A 17,782-nucleotide genomic window follows, 5' to 3' on the forward strand; every position below is an offset into this window, starting at 1 on the left:
AAAATACATCAGCCAAGATGTCAGTCAGTCAATGACTAGTCTGACTAGTTTGTACTTCCATTAGACCCTCTGCTGAACGCTTTCAACCATGCTAGTGATATTGATCCATTCTAAAGCTACATCACAGAAAACCTTTCACCAGCACAATGCCAGGCACACCAGCGGCACTGGGTAAATCATTCCCAGGCTGAACCAATGTCCTCACGTGGTGTTAAAAGAGAACTGAAGATGTCTCCTGGTTAATGCACTGGACTGGGACCCAGGAGATTTGGGTTACAAAGTTCTGCCACTAACTCAGTGTGTAACCTTGACAAGTCACTTAGGAGCAGACCTTCGGAGGTATTTAAGCACCTAGTTTCAATGGGAGTTGATCCCCAGCTGAGATCAGGGGCCCGCTGTGTCGGGCACTGCACAGACAGACAGGGAGTCCATGCTGCAGAGAGTTCACAATCGAAATAAAAAGCAGGAGGGGAAACTGAAGCACAGAGGGAAAGAAGTGACCTGTGCACATTCCCACAGCAGGTCAGAAGCCAGGAGTTTAATTCCCAGCCCAATGTGCCTGGACCCTACAACAGCTATGGTGCATCCGAAATCCCTGGCCCCAAGACTGCGCCAGTCTCTACATTTCAAGGCCAGTTGCGTTGGTTTAAGGCTGCAGGACCTACTCAGCCCTGGCTGTGACAGGACCCTTCGCAGTCACACACGTGAGAGGAGTGGAATTCAGCTTTCAGAGGCGGCACTTCCTGACGTTGGATTGAGGTCAATTTCATGCATATACCAAGCACATCAGGCTGCCCCAAACACAGCCAGGTGCTCTTATCAGCTGCTCGCATCATGGCTCGGGAGACAGTCTATGCCGATCTGAACCTCTCCCCTGCCTTTCCTGGCTCCAGGACACCCCTTTCAGCTCAGCCCCTCAGTAAGTGACTTTTATTTCCCCCGAGGGGTGGGGTGGTCGTTGTAAACCCACAGATGGATTTTGCTGGGGAGCCCCTTGCTTTCAGTGACTGCCCCAGAGCAGGTCTGTGCCAGGGGGATTTTTGGCTTTTGGGGAGCTGGCTGCAACACTTTTGATCAGCTCTCTGCAGCAGCTCACTTCTGTGTGCGGGGCTCTCGGTGCAGAAGCCTGGGGTAGAAAGGGGAAGTCCATGCACCCACTCGCCAGTCCGGATGCTGCATCAGATGGCACTTCTCCAATTACGACCCACCAAGCTCTAGCTGGGGGCTCGTGGTTCTCTATATGGTTGCATGATGGACTCAGGCTACCAGAGCATAGGCAAGAATAATCTGAACTGCTCAGACACCTCCCTGGAGTGGGGATGAGGTGTAGGCACGACATTAACTCTACGTGCTACATGCTTCTGCAGCCCCCAGCGCAAGGGGGCCCTGATCTCACACAACATCTCAGGGTGCTACTGTAATTGACTCTTCCTTCTGAGGAAAGCTGATACACGCAGCTGTAATGCTGCAGCCGGGCATCCTCTGTAATGGTCCACGGAGCTGCTACTTGAAAGTTGGCAGCGCTGGCTGGGCAGGGAAGGCTGGCATCCGGGGTAAGCCCCTGAGCTGGGAATCTGGACACGGTGGGTCCTTATTTAGGTCAAGTGCTCAGCCCCACACAGTTGGAGCCAGTTTTCGGTACACACCTCAGGACTCAGCCTGCCTCGGCCCCTATACTCTCCACTGTCAGTACACAGGGGCAGGATTTTGCTGCAAGTGGCCAGAGGAGAATTTCACGCAATGCAGGTACAGCATAGAGCAGCCATAAGCTACACTGCCTCCCCCCTGCCCTGACTCTCCCCCAAAAAAACCCTAGTGCAGGACGGTTTCCAGCATGGGTGGGTCTGGGAACAGTAAGGAGAATTTCTGCTGCTCCAGATAATCCAAGTTGCTCTGGACTGTCCATAAATTAGAGCAATCCCAGGGCTGCTGTAATTGACACCAGAGGCTGTTTTGGAGAAGCCCAGAATCACAAGCTCCGGGGTTGCACTTCCCCTGCTGCACAGAATCTCTGCAATGCACGGCATTAACATGCTTCTTAAGAAACCCTTCAAGCCTATGGTTCTAACCTCACTCTGGGCAGGCCTGACTTCACAGCCACTACATTTAAGCTATTGTTTCCTCTCCCTGCCTCCCAACCTCTGTGGGGGAAATTCACAACTCTGCAGAGGGCTCAGCACAAAGGCCAATACCCTACTTGCAATGTGCAAAATAGGACTAGAGTGGTGTCTGGCTTTGTGTTCATTCTCTACACAGGGGTGAATTTCATCCCGTGAACCCAGCGTCTTCAGGGCAGGGCATGTCTCTTGCTAGGTATCTGTGATTCAAAGACGTTGCATGTCTGTAAGTATCGTTCTGATCCTCAAGTCTGACCCCCTGCATAACCCAGGCCAGAGAGTTTCACCTACAGACGCCGGCTTTGATTAGAATGATTCTTCTTTACGATGTAAGGCCTCCATTCAGCAAAGAACTTAACACACGTGCCTCTCTTTAACCACTTCCTTGAGGATGGGGCACTCTGTCCTGGGGAGCAGGGACTCTGAAAGAGATTCGAGGGTCATGGGGGATAATCAGCTGTACATGAGCTCCCGGAGCGACGTTGTGGCCTGAAGGGCTAATGTGATCCTGGGATGTATAAACAGGGGAATCTCGAGTAGGAGCCGAGAGGTTATTTTAGCTCTGGATTTGGCCCTGGTGTGACCACTGCTGGAAACCCATGTCCAGTTCTGGTGTCCAGAATTCAGGAAGGATGTTGCTAAATTGCAGAGGGGGTTAGAGAAGAGCCACAGGAATGATTAAAGGATCAGAAAAGCTGCCTTGTAGTGATAGATGGAGCTCTTGGAGTCTATTTAACAAACAGAGGGTTAAGGGGTGACTTGATGAGTCTATAAGTATCTACGTGAGGAAGGAATATTGAATAACAAGCTCTTCAATCGAGCAGAGAGAGGTTCTAACATGATCCAACGACTGAAAGTTGAATCTAGACAAATTCGGACTCAAAATAAGCTGTAAATTTTTTAGCAGTGAGAGTAATTACTCACTGGAACAAGTTACCAAGGGTCATGGTGGATTCACCATCACTGACAAGATTTAAATCAACCCTGGGTGTTTTTCTATAAGATCTGCTCTCGGAATTATTTTGAGGAAGCTCTCTGGCCTGTGTAATACAGGAGGTCAGGCAAAACGACCAGAATGGTCCCTTCCAGCCTTGGAATCTCTGAGTAGCTCAAAAAACATCAAAAATGTTTTGATTTCAAGACAGAAATGTTTCGAAGAGGTTTAGAAAACATGACGGATGAGGAGAGGTTGAAAGAACTGGACATGTTCAGTCTAGAGGAGAAATGGCTGATGGGGGATGAGACCAGTCTTCCAGTACAAAAAAGGTTGTTATAAAGAGAGTGTTGATCAGTTGCTCTCCACGGCCACTGAAGGTACGATAATCAGCGATCAGCTTAATTTGCAGCAGGGGAGATTTAGGTTAGATTTTAGGAAAAACTTTTTAACTCTAAGAGTAGTTGAGCACTGAACCAGGTTAGCTAGGGACAGGGGCGGCTCCAGGCACCAGTGCAGCAAGTGCGTGCGTGGGGTGGCAAGCCGCAGCGGGTGACCAGCAGCTGTGGGGGCGGCAGTCAGGGAGCCTTCGGCAGCATGCCTGCAGGAGGTCCGCCAGCCCCGTGGCTCCGGCGGGAATTCGGTGGCAGGTACGCCAAAGCTGCAGGACCGACGGACCTCCCGCAGGTATGCCACCAAAAGCCGCCTGTTGTGGAAACTCAGGCATTGGAGGTTTTTAAGAATAGGTTAAACAAACACCAGAAAAGGATGGTCTAGAGGTAAATACGGTCCTAGCTCAGTGTGGGGTGAGGGAGGGGGCAGGTGAACTACATGACCCCTTGAGGTCCCTTCCAGCCCTACAGTTCTGTGATTCTGTGTCTTCAAGATTGAAAGATGTTCAGTCTGAAACAATAATGTCACGTGACCGAGCTGACCAATGAAGCTCAGCCATGCGACATAGTAATTAAACCTTGAAAGTGGAAAGGGAAAGCACTGAACCAAAGATTTCAGAGCGGTCGCCGTGTTAGTCTGTATCAGCAAAAACAATGAGGAGTCCCTGTGCCACCTTAGAGACTAACATTGTTCGAACTAAAGATGTTTACAAATGGGAAAAAGTTTCCAGCCAAAAATGTTGCAAATGGGAACCTTTGAGAAAATCAAATCTGGGAAAGCAAAATAATAATAGTGATACTGAATCCTGCCCGGGCCATTGTAGGTTGCTCAGGGCACGAGCCAGGCTCCACCATCCCTGGCTAACCTGGGCTGCTCTTTGCACGTCTTCTGTTCTGTTATGTTCTGTAAGTTCTCTCTCTCTGGGGACTGCTCGATGGAGGGAGTCTTTGCTAGGCCTTTTTGCATGTTCTTCCAGCTGCCCAGTGGCCAATGCATCACTTCATTCTTAACATAAGAATGGCCACAAAGGGTCAGACCAATGGTCTGTCTAGCCTGGTATCCTGTCTTCCAACAGTGGCCAAAGAAAACGCATCCCAGATCTTTCCAACTTCCGTTCTGGATAATTTTAGAGATCAGGGGTTGTTGGACTCTCTGATGGGATCTTGGCATTTGTTATTAATTCATTCCATTTAATGTCTAGTAATGTTCTAAGACATTTGTCTTCCAAGGTATTTAGACATCTGGCTATGCCTTTGGTGGATTTCCAGATTTCACATCAATACATTAGGGTGGAAATAACAGTTGAGTTGAACATTCATAGTTTGGTCTTTAAACTGTAGATTTGCAATGACCAAATCTTGTTTGAGCTGGTCCCTGCGGCTGCTGCCTTGCCAATTTGTGACAGTATTTTCTCCCGGACTTTCCATTGTTACAGCCAAGGTATGGAAATTGACAACATATATAATGAACACAATAGACAATTAAGAACAATGCAATCAAACAGAAAAAGAACCCAAAAAACAACAAACCAATATGGTGAAGAATTAAAAAAAAGGGGGGGTTTCATTTAAAAATGTAGGAAATGTAAAATATTGAGAAAATATCGATATTTTCATAAAAATTTCCATTTTCAAGAAAATGGCCAAAATTTCACCCCACTGCCTTTACATAAAAAGTCAGGCAGCTCTCAAGTCATCCCAGACTGGCCTACAGCGGAAAACAGGTGAGTGTATAGGCCCCAATCCTGTAATAAACTCCATGCGGGCATAGGATTCTACCCACACTGTAAGATCGGGAACGTATTTTTCTTTGAAATGGTCTTCCATACACCAGATTCCGACTGTTTTTCACCAGACGTTGGCTCTTACAGGTCCCCAGAGTCCCCGGTGGCATCAGACAGCGCTGTGGGTCGGATGGATTGGGAATATTGTCCTGGTGATTGCTGTGATAGTGCTGGGGATTTGGGGTAAGTAGCTGACAGCTCCGTGTTTATTTGCGCGGGTCCATCAGTGTATAGCATGGATTGTCCCGTCCCTCCAGAATTCCATTGTGGGTCCCTCCCACTAGCTAGTAAATTTCTTTGATGCTCCAAAGAGCCTGACTGTAAAGAGAGAAAATTAAACAGATAGAGAGATAGGTGTGCATGGGGATGGATGGATAACTAGATAGATCCAGGCATACACTAGAACTGGTTAAAAATAAGGGGAAAATTTTACTGATATATTTTTAAAAAAAACTTCTCGCTCTTTTCAAAATTCAGAAGACCCCCTAAATTTTGAAAGTTGAAAATTTGAAAAGCTCTGCAAGTTGGCTTAAAAATGGGAGAGTGTGTGGAAAATTATGTGACAGTTTCATCAACACTTTTCCTCATTTTTTGTTTCAAATTTCAAAATTACATCGACTTTTAAAAATTAGAACAAAATTTCAGCCAACTCTGATACTAGCACTGACTGAGAATTTCTCATCCAAATGTGTTTTTTAAAAAGGAAAATTAGGATTTTGCTATATATGTAGCACTCCAATCCCCCCAGTTACCTTCTTTAGCACCAATCCCCTGATGGGTTTGAGGGACGAACCTGGGATCTTCTGGATCCTGCTTTCCACTCCCCAGGGTATAACATTTTTATTTTCTTCCCATATGAATTTATTTGCTGGTGCCTCCAACCCCCCTTGCTCCTTCCTGGCAGGGCCACCAGGGCAGCTTGGCAGGAAAATTCTAACCACAGGGTAAACCCCCAGCTTACTTGCCAGATAGCTGGAGACTCCCAAGAAATAACCCAGACACATACAATATATTCCACACAGTAATTATATTAAACACGAGATACATATAACAAAACAGGATAAAACACTAATCCAAGGGTCACCTGTGCCCATGCTGATAATACCCATGAATTTCCCCAGTCACGTGACCTGATCTAGCAAAGATAAAATTAGTGTCCCACTGGTGCACGTATTCGTGGAGGCCTTTGATGATCTGTGACCACGATATCATCTGTGCCTCAGTTAGCAGCTCGGCTGACTGGACTCAGAGCAGCCCAAAGGACTCACGCGTGGGATGAGGCCGTCAGTCCTGCCACAGCTTTAATAGGCAGCAGGTTATAAAATCCCCAAGCCCAGACCCGCTGGCTTGAGGATCCAGTTCCAGGAGTAGGGGGGTGTCTCCCGAACCATCTCCCTGACTAGCTAACGGAAGGATGGTGACTCACAACTCCACGCCGGATCCTCACATTCAGAGATGGCGCTGGACAGCAGAAAGGCTGATGATCACTGCTGGCAGGCGTCCTTGTCATGCAGGGTCAGGCTGCTGCTGCTCCTAGGATTTCTCCTCCCCACCAAGGGGTGTAGGGCTCAGGGGACAGGTTACTAAACTAGCCTAAAAATCCTAAGTTTAGTCTCCCACCCCAGCACCCAAACACACTCCGAGCAGGCAGCAGTCCTGGGCTAGCAGCCAGAGCAGTAATGCCCTGGGGTGGCTGATTTTCCCTAGGGAGATGGAGGGGGGGGTAAATTCAGCCAGGCTGTCGGGGGAGTTTTCCCAACAAAGGTCTCTAACCTGAGAGTCACCCAGGACAGCGCCTCTCCCTGGGCTACCAGCACACAAAGCCCCTAGGGAAGCACCTTGGTGCTTACACACACATATATATATCTGCTCTGGCAGTGTCACTGCAGTGCACCTTGGGAGTCCCGAGTCTGTGGTGCATCATGGGAGATGTAGTCCAGCCAGTGAGCCTAGCCCATAAGAAGGAATTGCAGCATGAGAAACCAAACTACAATTCCCAGCAGCTCAGACATGTCAGTATTGAACCTGCCTTAAGTGAAACATTTCATCCTTCCCAATCAGGTTGATTCTGAATTTTTCCTCCCACAAACAAGTTTTTGATACTTTGACTTTTCGTCCCAATTCAAGGCAAAAACGAATGTTGAAATATTAGAATTCCCCTTGGCACCTAAATTTGGATTTTTTTACCTACGCTATCTAATACATACACACCCCAAGAGATAGTCACAGCAATGGAGATCCAGTGAGAGAACCAGACCTGTCAGACGAGGATATTGTCTTTAACAGATGTGGGTTCTATTCCCCCATCTGCTGGGTGACCTTGCACAAGGCACTTTGCCTTTGTTTTTCTCTTCGCTCCCCAGCCTGTGATTTGCCTTGTCTATTTATTGGGAGATTTTCAGAAGCCCGTAAGGAATTTAGGGCACCAACTTCATACTGACATTAAATATCCTCCATTTGGTTGCAAGCCACACTCAGCTCTAGCATCAATTCCTGGCTCTACCATAGACTCCCTGTGTGACTGTGGGAAAACCTGTCATATGAAAGGAGACTCAAAGAGCTTGGCTTGTTTAGCCTAGCCAAAAGAAGGCTGAGGGGGGATATGATTGCTCTTTATAAATATATCAGAGGGATTAATATTAGGGAGGGAGAGGAATTATTTAAGCTTAGTACCAATGTAGACACAAGAACGAATGGGTATAAACTGGACACTAGGAAGTTTAGACTAGAAATTAGACAAAGGTTTCCAACCATTAGAGGAGTGAAGTTCTGGAATAGCCTTTCAAGGGGAGTAGTGGGGACAAAAGACATATCTGGCTTTAAGACTAAGCTTGATAAGTTTATGGAAGGGATGGTATGACGGGATAGTTTAATTTTGACAATTGATCTTTGATTATCAGCAGATAAGTATGCCAAGTGGTCAGTGATGGGATGTTGGATGGGATAGGATCTGAATTACTACACAGAATTCTTTCCTGAGTGCTGGCTGGTGAGTCTTGCCCACATGCTCAGGGTTTAGCTGATCGCCATATTTGGGGTCGGGAAGGAATTTTCCTCCAGGGCAGATTGGCAGAGGCCCTGGAGGTTTTTCGCCTTCCCCTGCAGCGTGGGGCACGGACCACTTGCTGGTGGATTCTCTGCAGCTTGAGGTCCTCAACCACAATTTGAGAACTTCAATAACTCGGACATAGGTTAGGGGTTTGTTATAGAAGTGGATGGGTAGGGTTCTGTGGCCTGCTCTGTGCAGGAGCTCAGACTAGATGATCACATTGGTCCCTTCTGACCTTAAAGTCTATTGAGTCTATGAATCTCAGGCCTCAGTTTCCCCATCTATAAAATGGAGATTGTGCCTCCCTTGTCTAAATAGATTGCAAGTGCTTTGAGGCAGGGACTGTCTCTCGCTGTGTGTCTGTGCAGTGCCCGGAACAACGGGCCCTGATCTCAGCTGGGGCAGGGACTGTCTCTCATTGTGTGTCTGTGCAGACTCGGCACAACAGGGCCCCAATCTCAGCTGGGGCAGGGACTGTCTCTTGCTGTGTGTCTGTGCAGTGCCTGGCACAACGGGGCCCTGATCTCAGCTGGGGCAGGGACTGTCTCTCACTGTATGTCTGTGCAGCGCCTGGCACAATGGGGCCCTGATCTCAGCTGGGGCAGGGACTGTCTCTCCCTGTGTGTCTGTGCAGCACCTGGCACAACAGGGCCCTGATCTTAGCTGGGGCAGGACCTGTCTCTCCCTGTGTGTCTGTGCAGCGCCTGGCACAACGGGGCCTGATCTCAGCTGGGGCAGGGACTGTCTCTCATTGTGCGTCTGTGCACAGCTGGACCTCTAGGCTCCACAGCACTAGATATAATAACAATAAAAGAGGCTGGTCCATGGGCCATGGCCTACGTGCAGCCTGGAATGTGTCTGTGCTGGGCTGTAAGGAGCCAGCTGGGCTCTGGACAGAAGATGCCGTTTGCTGCCCTGTCCCTGTTTGTAACCTTGTTTACGTGTGCGGCCGGGAAGACACAGTGGTTTCTCTTTGTGGTGTAGGAGGGGAAGTGAAATGAGGACAGGAGCTGTGTCTGGGCAGCGAGGGGGCGATTCAACTTCAAAGGGCAGCTAAGTCAATGGAAAGTTTTATTAACCCTGCACTAGTAGCTAGATGCCCACCTGAGATCAGGGCCCCTTCGTCCTGGGCTCTGCACAGACACACAGTGACAGTGCCTGCCCCAGCTGAGATCAGGGCCCCGTTGTGCCAGGAGCTGCACAGACACACAGCAAGAGACAGTCCCTGCCCCAGCTGAGATCAGGGCCCCGTTGTGCCGGGTGCTGCACAGAAACACAGCGACAGACAGTCCCTGCCCCAGCTGAGATCAGGGCCCCGTTGTACCGGGCGCTGTGCAGACACACAGCGAGAGACAGTCCCTGCCCCAGCTGAGATCAGGGCCCCGTTGTGCCGGGTGCTGCACAGAAACACAGCGACAGACAGTCCCTGCCCCAGCTGAGATCAGGGCCCCGTTGTGCTGGGCACTGCACAGACACACAGGGAGAGACAGTCCCTGCCCCAGCTGAGATCAGGGCCCGATTGTGCCGGGCGCTGCACAGACACACAGGGAGAGACAGTCCCTGCCCCAGCTGAGAGCAGGGCCCGATTGTGCCGGGCGCTGCACAGACACACAGCAACAGACAGTCCCTGCCCCAGCTGAGAGCAGGGCCCCGTTGTACCGGGCACTGCACAGACACACACAGACAGGCCCTGCCCCTCCAAGAGCTCAGAAGCTCAATAGACAAGACAGTCAAAGGAAATGAGTTGAAATTACTTGGCCAAGGTCATACAGCAGAGCTGAGTCTTGAATCCCGATTTCCTCCTCACGATGCCTTTCCACTAATCATGCTGGGCACTAGCCAGTACCACCGGCTGGGGAGTTGCAAAGCGATTGTTGTAATATCAAAATCTGAAATATTTCCACTTGAGAATCTAGGGCGGGGAAAATGTCCTAGCGTCCCCCCAGCTTTTCATCTGCCTTGGGGGTTTAAGTACAACTGTCCTCTATACGTAATAGAGAGGAAATGTAGCTGGTGGATAAATGGAGAAAGGACGTCCCCAAAACATGGCTGGAATGTTCCCCCCGAATGGCGAGTTCCCATCGCTGGGCTGACATGCCAGACAGAGCTGGCTGTTCGCAGCGGGATGGTGGGACTGGGCGGGACCTCACAGGCATCCTGAGAGGAAATCTGGCCCACTGGTTTTGGTGCTAATCTGGGACTCTGGGACCAGTTCCTGGTTCTGCCACTGATTCCCCATGTGACCCTGGGCTGGTCCCTTAAGGCTGGAATTCCACAAGGGTTTAGATACCTAACAATGCATCTAGGCACCTAAAACCAACCCACTATGTGACTAATGCCTGTCGAAGTCAATGGGAATTGGGCTCTTAGGACCCAGGTTCTCAAATGTATTTTGTTGCCCAGCACCCAAAGGAGTTAGGTACTTAAATCCTGTTGAGGATCTTGGCCTAGGTGCTTCTGAGAACCCCACTTGGAGCCTGTCTGCTGCTTTAGGTGCCTAAATCCCTTGAATAATCTGTCCCCATGACCCTCCCCTGCGTCACAGGGAATGTGGGTGAGAGACAGAGACAGCAAGTGACGGGGGCCAGATAAACTTCACAACAGACAGTCTGTGCCCCTCAGGGTGGCTGCATTGGTGAGGGAGGCACCTAGGAGCCCTGTTTTGACTGAGCCAACGTCCACAGCAGCAGAAAGCCCCTGAGGCCGGATGCTGTGACCACCACCCTGACGCCACACGGCTGCAGCCCAGCATCTCAGCTTCCTGTGCGATCTCATATCTCCGCCCACGCAGCTCCCAGCCCCTCCTCTCGCCAGGACAGGATGCACAGCAACGGGGGCTACACTGTATTGAACTTGATACCCCAGAGGGGCAGCTCAGGTGGCCTGTCCTGGCCCAGAACCCAGGCTAGTCCTCGCCTCCATGAGGAGCTCTGTGTCTCAGTTTCCCCACCTGTACAATGGGGATGACATCCCTGTGCCCAGCCTCACAGAGTGGGGTTGGGAGGCGAAATCTAGCAAAGATTCTGAGCTGTTCTGACACTGCTTTGATGGGGGCTGGATAACTTTGATGCAAAGATGAGCTGGGTTTGCAAAGAGGCCCAAGGGATTTAGGCACCCAGCTCCCACTGATTTTCAATCCCAAACTGCTCTTTTGGAATGTGGCCCTTTACGGCTCTTCTGAAGCCCATGGGAGTCAGCTGAATGGGCTTTGGGCCAGGCCCTCCGTCTCTGCCGGTGCTTTTACCCAGCAACTCCCCATCACATTAACCTGTCACCTCACTCCCACCGACGCTGCTTTGCAGTTTCCCACTTGCTGTCCGAGAAGGGACAGACCCTGGCAGCCTCTAGGACCGCAGACCCCAGCACAGCAGAATGCAGCGCCCGCCTGGAGCATTTCCGATCCCAGCTGACCCAAAAACTGTGCCACCCGGCCCAGCCCAGCCCAGCAGGTAACCCCAGCGCGTGTGTCTCTGAGCCGCCCTCCGCCCCGGGCACGGCCAGTGGGAACCCAGCTGCCGTCCCAGCCCCTGGGGATCCTGCAGGGCAGGGACACGCCGCCCCCTGCTGGCTGCACCGATCTGCCACCAGCCCCGCTCGATGCCAGACCATGAATGTACCTGCCTCAGATGGAACCGGGTGTGGGGGCTCTGCTGAGACTGTGGGGGCGGGGGGAGCAACATCTAGTGGCCATGCATGATACTGCTCAAGGGGGGGTCTTAAAATAATCTAATACCAGGTTGGCCAAATGTTTTCAGATCAGGGATGGATCCCAGCAGAGAGATGGTCTCATGGATTTACCCCCTGCTGGTTCCCAGCCAGCCCTGGGGTCCCACCTCCTCTCCCGTTCTCCCCTGTTACCATTTCCCCTCCCATATCCTATTAGATTTCCACTAACCAGCCCCCAACACATCTTCAGCTGTCCTAAGCCCCTTCTAGGCCACTCTGGCAGAATAATGTAGCCTTAAAATGGATGCAAATAGCCCCATGAGATCCCCTCTGCCCTGGAGACCTCCCTACCTAGTGTGGAGCTGGAGTAAGGGCTCCTCACCACCCTGTTCCCAACCCCCAAAGTAGGGAGCACATTGGTAGTGTGGCTAGAGTGCAGTGCGCTATGGGTGTTCTCTGCTGCCCAGGGCCCATATGGGAGTGCTGGATAAGGCAGAGCAGCCCCAAGGCTGCTCTAACTGATGCCAGGAGCCAGGCAGGGCCTGGCCCAGCCCCAGATTTCAGGGAGCACAAAGGAGACTCAATCCCATTTGAACCCCGTTCCTGCCCCAGTCACAGGAAGGGAGTAGCCAGGAATGAGGCCCAGAGGGCTCAGAGCATTAATGATGCCTGTCTGTCTGCAGGGGGCTCCGGGTGCAAACTCTGCCCCACGGACTGGCATCTGCGCGGGGACAAGTGCTACTGGGTTGGCAGAGGAAGTAAAACGTGGAGCGAGAGCTGCGCCGACTGCTCAGCGAGGGGCTCCCAGCTGCTGGTGTTCCGGGACCGGAAGGAGCTGGTAAAGGGGTGATAACTTCCTGCTGGAGCTGCCCCTGCAGGGCTGGGCCCTGGATACTGAGTCTGAGGACTCGTATAGGCTACATGGTAGGTCTAGGATTGTCAATGCTGCCTAAAGGACTTGGACACCCCATTCCCATTAATGGTTAATAACAGAGTGTCCAAATCCCCTAGGCAGCTGACAAATCCCAGCCTAAATCACTAGCCCTGAGATCAGGGACACACAATGGTGCTTAAAGCTACCAGTACCCTCCCCCTTCTGGGATGTGCCCAGCACAATTCAGCTGGAAAGAGGGACTCTGTGTGTGTGTGTGTGTGTGTGTGTGTGTGTGTGTGTGTGTGTGTGTGTGTGTGTGTGTGTGTGTGAGACAGAGAGAGAGAGTTATGAGGACTGAGGGCTACAGAGAGGGGGAGTAGGTGTGGGGATGGGTGGACAGAAGATCATCCATGGGGAACAGTTGGAGAGATAGACAGGTATGTGTTGGGATGGATAGGTGTATATAAAGATATCTGGACAGCCGGCCAGTAGTTCTGGTGCTAAAGTTGTTGAGAACTTGGATTTGCAAGAAAAGAACCGACAGCAGGTTCTGGTCCCCAGCTGCCTGTCCCACACTCCCTGCAGGAGTCCCTACAGGACCTGACAGGAGGCACGTCTCATTTCTGGGTCGGACTGTCCCTCCACTCCCCGGAGAAGGCCTGGACCTGGCTGAACGGCTCCCGGCTGGATCAGACCCAGTGAGTGATTCCTTGAGTCGGATCCTTTCCCTCCTCTCTCTGGGCAGCAGGGGCCAGTGACAGAGATGGGGGGAGGGGATGTTTGGGGAAGGTCGGGGGCTTTGGGGAATCATTTTCAGTGTAAGGTGATGACAAAGACACCCTCTCCTCCCCGCCCCTCCCCTGCCCAGAGGAGGTGAAGCTGGAGCGTTGGGGGTGGGGGAGGTGGCTCAGAGACGGGATGTGGAGGGAGAAGAGCAAAGGGGCCAGGCCAGAGCCCTGGGGATCCCCCAGACAATGGGGCAGGGGGGAGGGGGAGACACAGAGCAGCCAGAGACCGGAGGGGACCAGGAGGGGACAGCGTCGGCCCAGCCCGGTGGGGAGGAGACGTGGAGCAGGGGAGGGAGCTGGACAGGGTCTAGCCCGGCAGGGAGGAGGAGGCTGGAGCAGGTCCCTGGGGTCTGGACAGGGAAAGGCCGTTTGAGACCCTGGCCAGGGCCTGACAGTGGGGAGCAGGGGCAGCCCCCAGGGCAGAGCTGGAGGAGACGACGGCTGCGGATCCTGTTGGAACTTTGAACAGGGAACTGACTGCATGTGATGGACCCACACGCGCTGACAGGGCCCCTCTCCTTCGTCCCGCAGGTTTCCGGTGTCAGGCCCGGCTGAGGGGAACAGCTGTGGCGCGCTGGCAGGGAAACAGCTTAATTCTGACACCTGCAGCTCTGCATTTCAGTGGATTTGTCAGCGAGACGCCGTCCCACTCCAAACAGGGTACGGGGGACACCTCAGAGCACGGCTCCATATCCCACATGTCACACATGGGGAAACCAACACACAGACACAGAGGCCTGGTCTACACTACACGTTTAAACCGAATTTAGCAGAGTTAAACTGATTTAACCCTGCACCGTCCATACAACGAGGCCCTTTATATCCATATAAAGGGCTCTTTAAAACGGTTTCTGTATTCCTCCCCGACGAGAGGAGTAGCGCTGAAATCGGTATTGCCATGTTGGATTAGGGTTAGTGTGGCCGCAAATCGATGGTATTGGCCTCCAGGCGGCATCCCACAGTGCACCATTGTGGCCGCTCTGAAAAGCAATCTGAACTCGGATGCACTGGCCTGGTAAACAGGAAAAGTCCCGCGAATTTTTGAATTTCATTTTCTGTTTTCCCAGCATGGAGCTCTGATGAGCACGGGTGGCGATGCAGTCCCAAATCCAGAAAGAGCTCCAGCATGGGCCGTACGGGAGATACTGGATCTGATCGCTGTATGGGGAGACAAATCTGTTCTATCAGAGCTCCGTTCCAGAAGACGAAATGACAAAGCATTTGAAAAAATCTCCAGGCTATGATAGACGGAGGCCACAGCACAGTGCTGTGTGACAAGCGTAACAGAAAGCCAAATAATCAAATGGGCGCTCATGGAGGGAGGGAGGGGGGACTGAGGACTCCAGCTATCCCACAGTCCCCAGCAGTCTCCAAAAAGTATTTGCATTCTTGGCTGAGCTCCCAATGCCTGTAGGGTCAAACACGTCCGGGGTGGTTCAGGGTATATCTCGTCAATTTACCCCCCTTCCCCCCGTGAAAGAAAAGGGAAAAAAATCGTTTCTTGACTTTTTTCAATGTCACTGTATGTCTACTGCATGCTGCTGGTAGACGTGGTGCTGCGGCAATGAACAGCAGCATCCTCTCCTTTCCTCTCCTCTCCGGTGGTAAAGTGCAAAAGGACTGATAGCCATCCTTGTCATCATCCCATGAGTGCTCCTGGCTGGCCTCAGGTGAGGTCGGCCGGGGTTGCCTGGGTAAAAGCAGGAATGACTCCCGGGTCATTCCCAGCAGATGGTACAGAATGGCTGGTAACCATCTTCATCATAGCAAGTGGGGGCTGAGCTCCATCAGACCCTGTCCCCCCTTTCATGTTTAAAGAAAAGATTCTGTACAGCCTGGACTATCATAGCAGCAGGATGCTGGGCTCCTCTCCCCCCCACCATTTAATGTCCTGCCTGGACTATCATAGCAGCTGGAGGCTGCCTCCCCCTCATTTTATCACACTAAAAAGTCAGTGTTTCTTATTCCTGCATTCTTTATTACTTCATCACACAAATGGGGGGACACTGCAATGGTAGCCCAGGAGGGTTAGGGGAGGAGGGAAGCAACGGGTGGGGTTGTTGCAGGGGTACCCCCTAGAATAGCATGCAGCTCATCATTTCTATGGGATCTGACACGGAGCAGCTGTGCTCTCTGGTTCTCTAGTACACTTGCCCCATATTCTAGGCAGAACTGACTCTATTTTTAGATAAAACATAAAGGAGGGAATGACCCGGGGAGTTATTCCCATTTTGGTCTTTGTGCCCCCGGCCGACCTCAGCGAGGCCAGCCAGGAGCACCCATGACAGCAGCAGATGGTACAGAACGACTGATAACCATCATCTCATTGCCAACTTACAATGGCATGGCAGACGGTATAATAGGGCTGGTAACCATCTCTGCTACCTTTCAAAGGCAAATGAATGCTGCTGTGTAGCACTGCAGTACTGTGTCTGTCAGCAGCATCCAGTACACATACGGTGATGGTGACAAAAGGCAAAACGGGCTCCATGGTTGCCATGCTATGGCGTCTGCCAGGGCAATCCAGGGGAAAAGAGCACGAAATGATTGTCTGCCATTGCTTTCACGGAGGAAGGATTGACTGATGACATTTACCCAGAATCACCTGTGACACTGTTTTTGCACTACCATGCATTGGGATCTCAACCCAGAATTCCAATAGGTGGAGGAGACTGCGGGAACTATGGGATAGCTACGGGATAGCTACCCACAGTGCAATGCTCTGGAAATCAACGCTAGCCTCGGTACATGGACGCACACCACCGAACTAATGTGCTTAGTGTGGCCGCGTGCACTCGACTTTATACAATCTGTTTTAAAAAACTGGTTTCTGTAAAATCGGAATAACCCCGTAGTGTAGACATACCCTGACCTGCCCACATTACACCGAGAATTGGAGGCAATGGCAAAATGGGAAATGGAACCCAGCAGTCCTGACTCCCAATGGTACCTCAGTCTAGAGAAGAGCGATTCCAAGCTCTGGCTTCACATATTCCAGCAGGGGCTGGACAGCGCTGCAAGGGCCGGGCTTGGGCTGTAGGTATCAGGCTCTGCACAGCCCTGGGGCAATTTATCCCTCACTCCGGCAGGACTGGGAGTAAAGAGTCTGCCCCAGGACACGTAAATCAGCACAGATTTGGTGTCTAATGGAGCAGAACTGATTGACGCCAGGTGGGGATCTGGGCTTTCCCCTGTATTTCACCCCTGATTAATTTCCTTTCACCTCTCTGACAGATTCCGCTCTCAGCCCCCTTCCCCGGCTTGTCCACTGCTCCTGTCCAGTCCAGCCTGTGACCTGACATACCTCTGCCCATCCTGCCCTAACAGATCGTTGCCTCCTGTCACTAATGATGGGGTCTCAGGTTCAGAGGTGTCTGTGCAGATGTGCTGTCCACCTGCTACCTCCTTAGAGCACCTTTAAGGAGATCAGTGCCCCCAACCCCTACCCCAAAGGGAACCTTTCCCTGTGCATTATTCGACACTCTCTGGTGTCACTGTCTCTGTCGGAGGAGCCGCGTTGGGGTGCTCCGTGGCAGTGATGGGGGCACTAGGGAGAGGGCTGGGGGCTAGCGAATGCCCTATTACCCTGTGACCCGGCAGCCCAGGAGGAGATGGACTGGCAAAGCTGGAGGGCAGGCGGCTGGCCAGGCTGAAAGGTGACCTTCCAAACAGACCCAAGTGTCTTTAGGAGCTGCCCCCAAGACAACTGGGCTTGTGAATGCAACAGGACAGAGCATGTTCTATCTGCGGGAGAGTCAGGGCTGGCGAGCGCTAGCCTGGTCATGGGTTTGGTCATGGGGCTGGACGAATGTAACATGCTGAAGGTGCTGTCACAAGGGGGAGCCCAACCAGAGCCCCAGCATCTACACCACAGTGAAACAGCTCCTTGGCTCGAGCCTCAGTTAGGTGGCATAAGCCAGGCACAGGTGTCTAACTGCAGTGTAAACATAGCCTTTGTGCATCACTTTCCCCATCTGTGAAATGAGGATATAGATATAGACTTTCCTGTCATAGGCGCCAATTTTCTCCGGCGCCGGTGGGTGCCCGCGCCCTCCACCTCAGCCCCACCCCAACTCCACCCTGTCATAAACAGATAGCTAAGGGTTAATGTCTCTTTCACCTGAAGCACCTGACCAGAGGACCAATCAGGAAACTGGATTTTTTTTTTCACAGAAAGA

General features: G+C 51.7%; 1 protein-coding gene across 1 annotated transcript; it reads left to right on the forward strand.

The window, feature by feature from the left end:
* The first annotated feature begins 580 nt into the window (after positions 1 to 580).
* Positions 581 to 14,711, forward strand: LOC115640916 (killer cell lectin-like receptor subfamily B member 1B allele B). Its single transcript, XM_030544008.1, has 7 exons — positions 581 to 919; positions 5,315 to 5,410; positions 11,579 to 11,725; positions 12,626 to 12,780; positions 13,402 to 13,514; positions 14,136 to 14,264; positions 14,672 to 14,711. Exons 1-7 carry the CDS (start codon positions 769 to 771, stop codon positions 14,682 to 14,684), a joined length of 804 nt encoding a protein of 267 aa, XP_030399868.1. The 5' UTR covers positions 581 to 768; the 3' UTR covers positions 14,685 to 14,711.
* Positions 14,712 to 17,782: the final 3,071 nt, after the last annotated feature.

This window comes from Gopherus evgoodei, unplaced genomic scaffold (genome assembly GCF_007399415.2).
Source record: "Gopherus evgoodei ecotype Sinaloan lineage unplaced genomic scaffold, rGopEvg1_v1.p scaffold_32_arrow_ctg1, whole genome shotgun sequence".
Taxonomy (NCBI): Eukaryota; Metazoa; Chordata; order Testudines; family Testudinidae; genus Gopherus; species Gopherus evgoodei.

Excerpts from the sequence above, each read along its gene's own strand:
- LOC115640916 (XM_030544008.1), top strand. The coding sequence starts at position 769 with ATGCATATACCAAGCACATCAGGCTGCCCCAAACACAGCCAGGTGCTC. Across the intron at positions 12,781-13,401 it reads TCCGGGACCGGAAGGAGCTG|GAGTCCCTACAGGACCTGAC; the intron begins GTAAAGGGGTGA and ends CACTCCCTGCAG. Across the intron at positions 13,515-14,135 it reads TCCCGGCTGGATCAGACCCA|GTTTCCGGTGTCAGGCCCGG; the intron begins GTGAGTGATTCC and ends TTCGTCCCGCAG.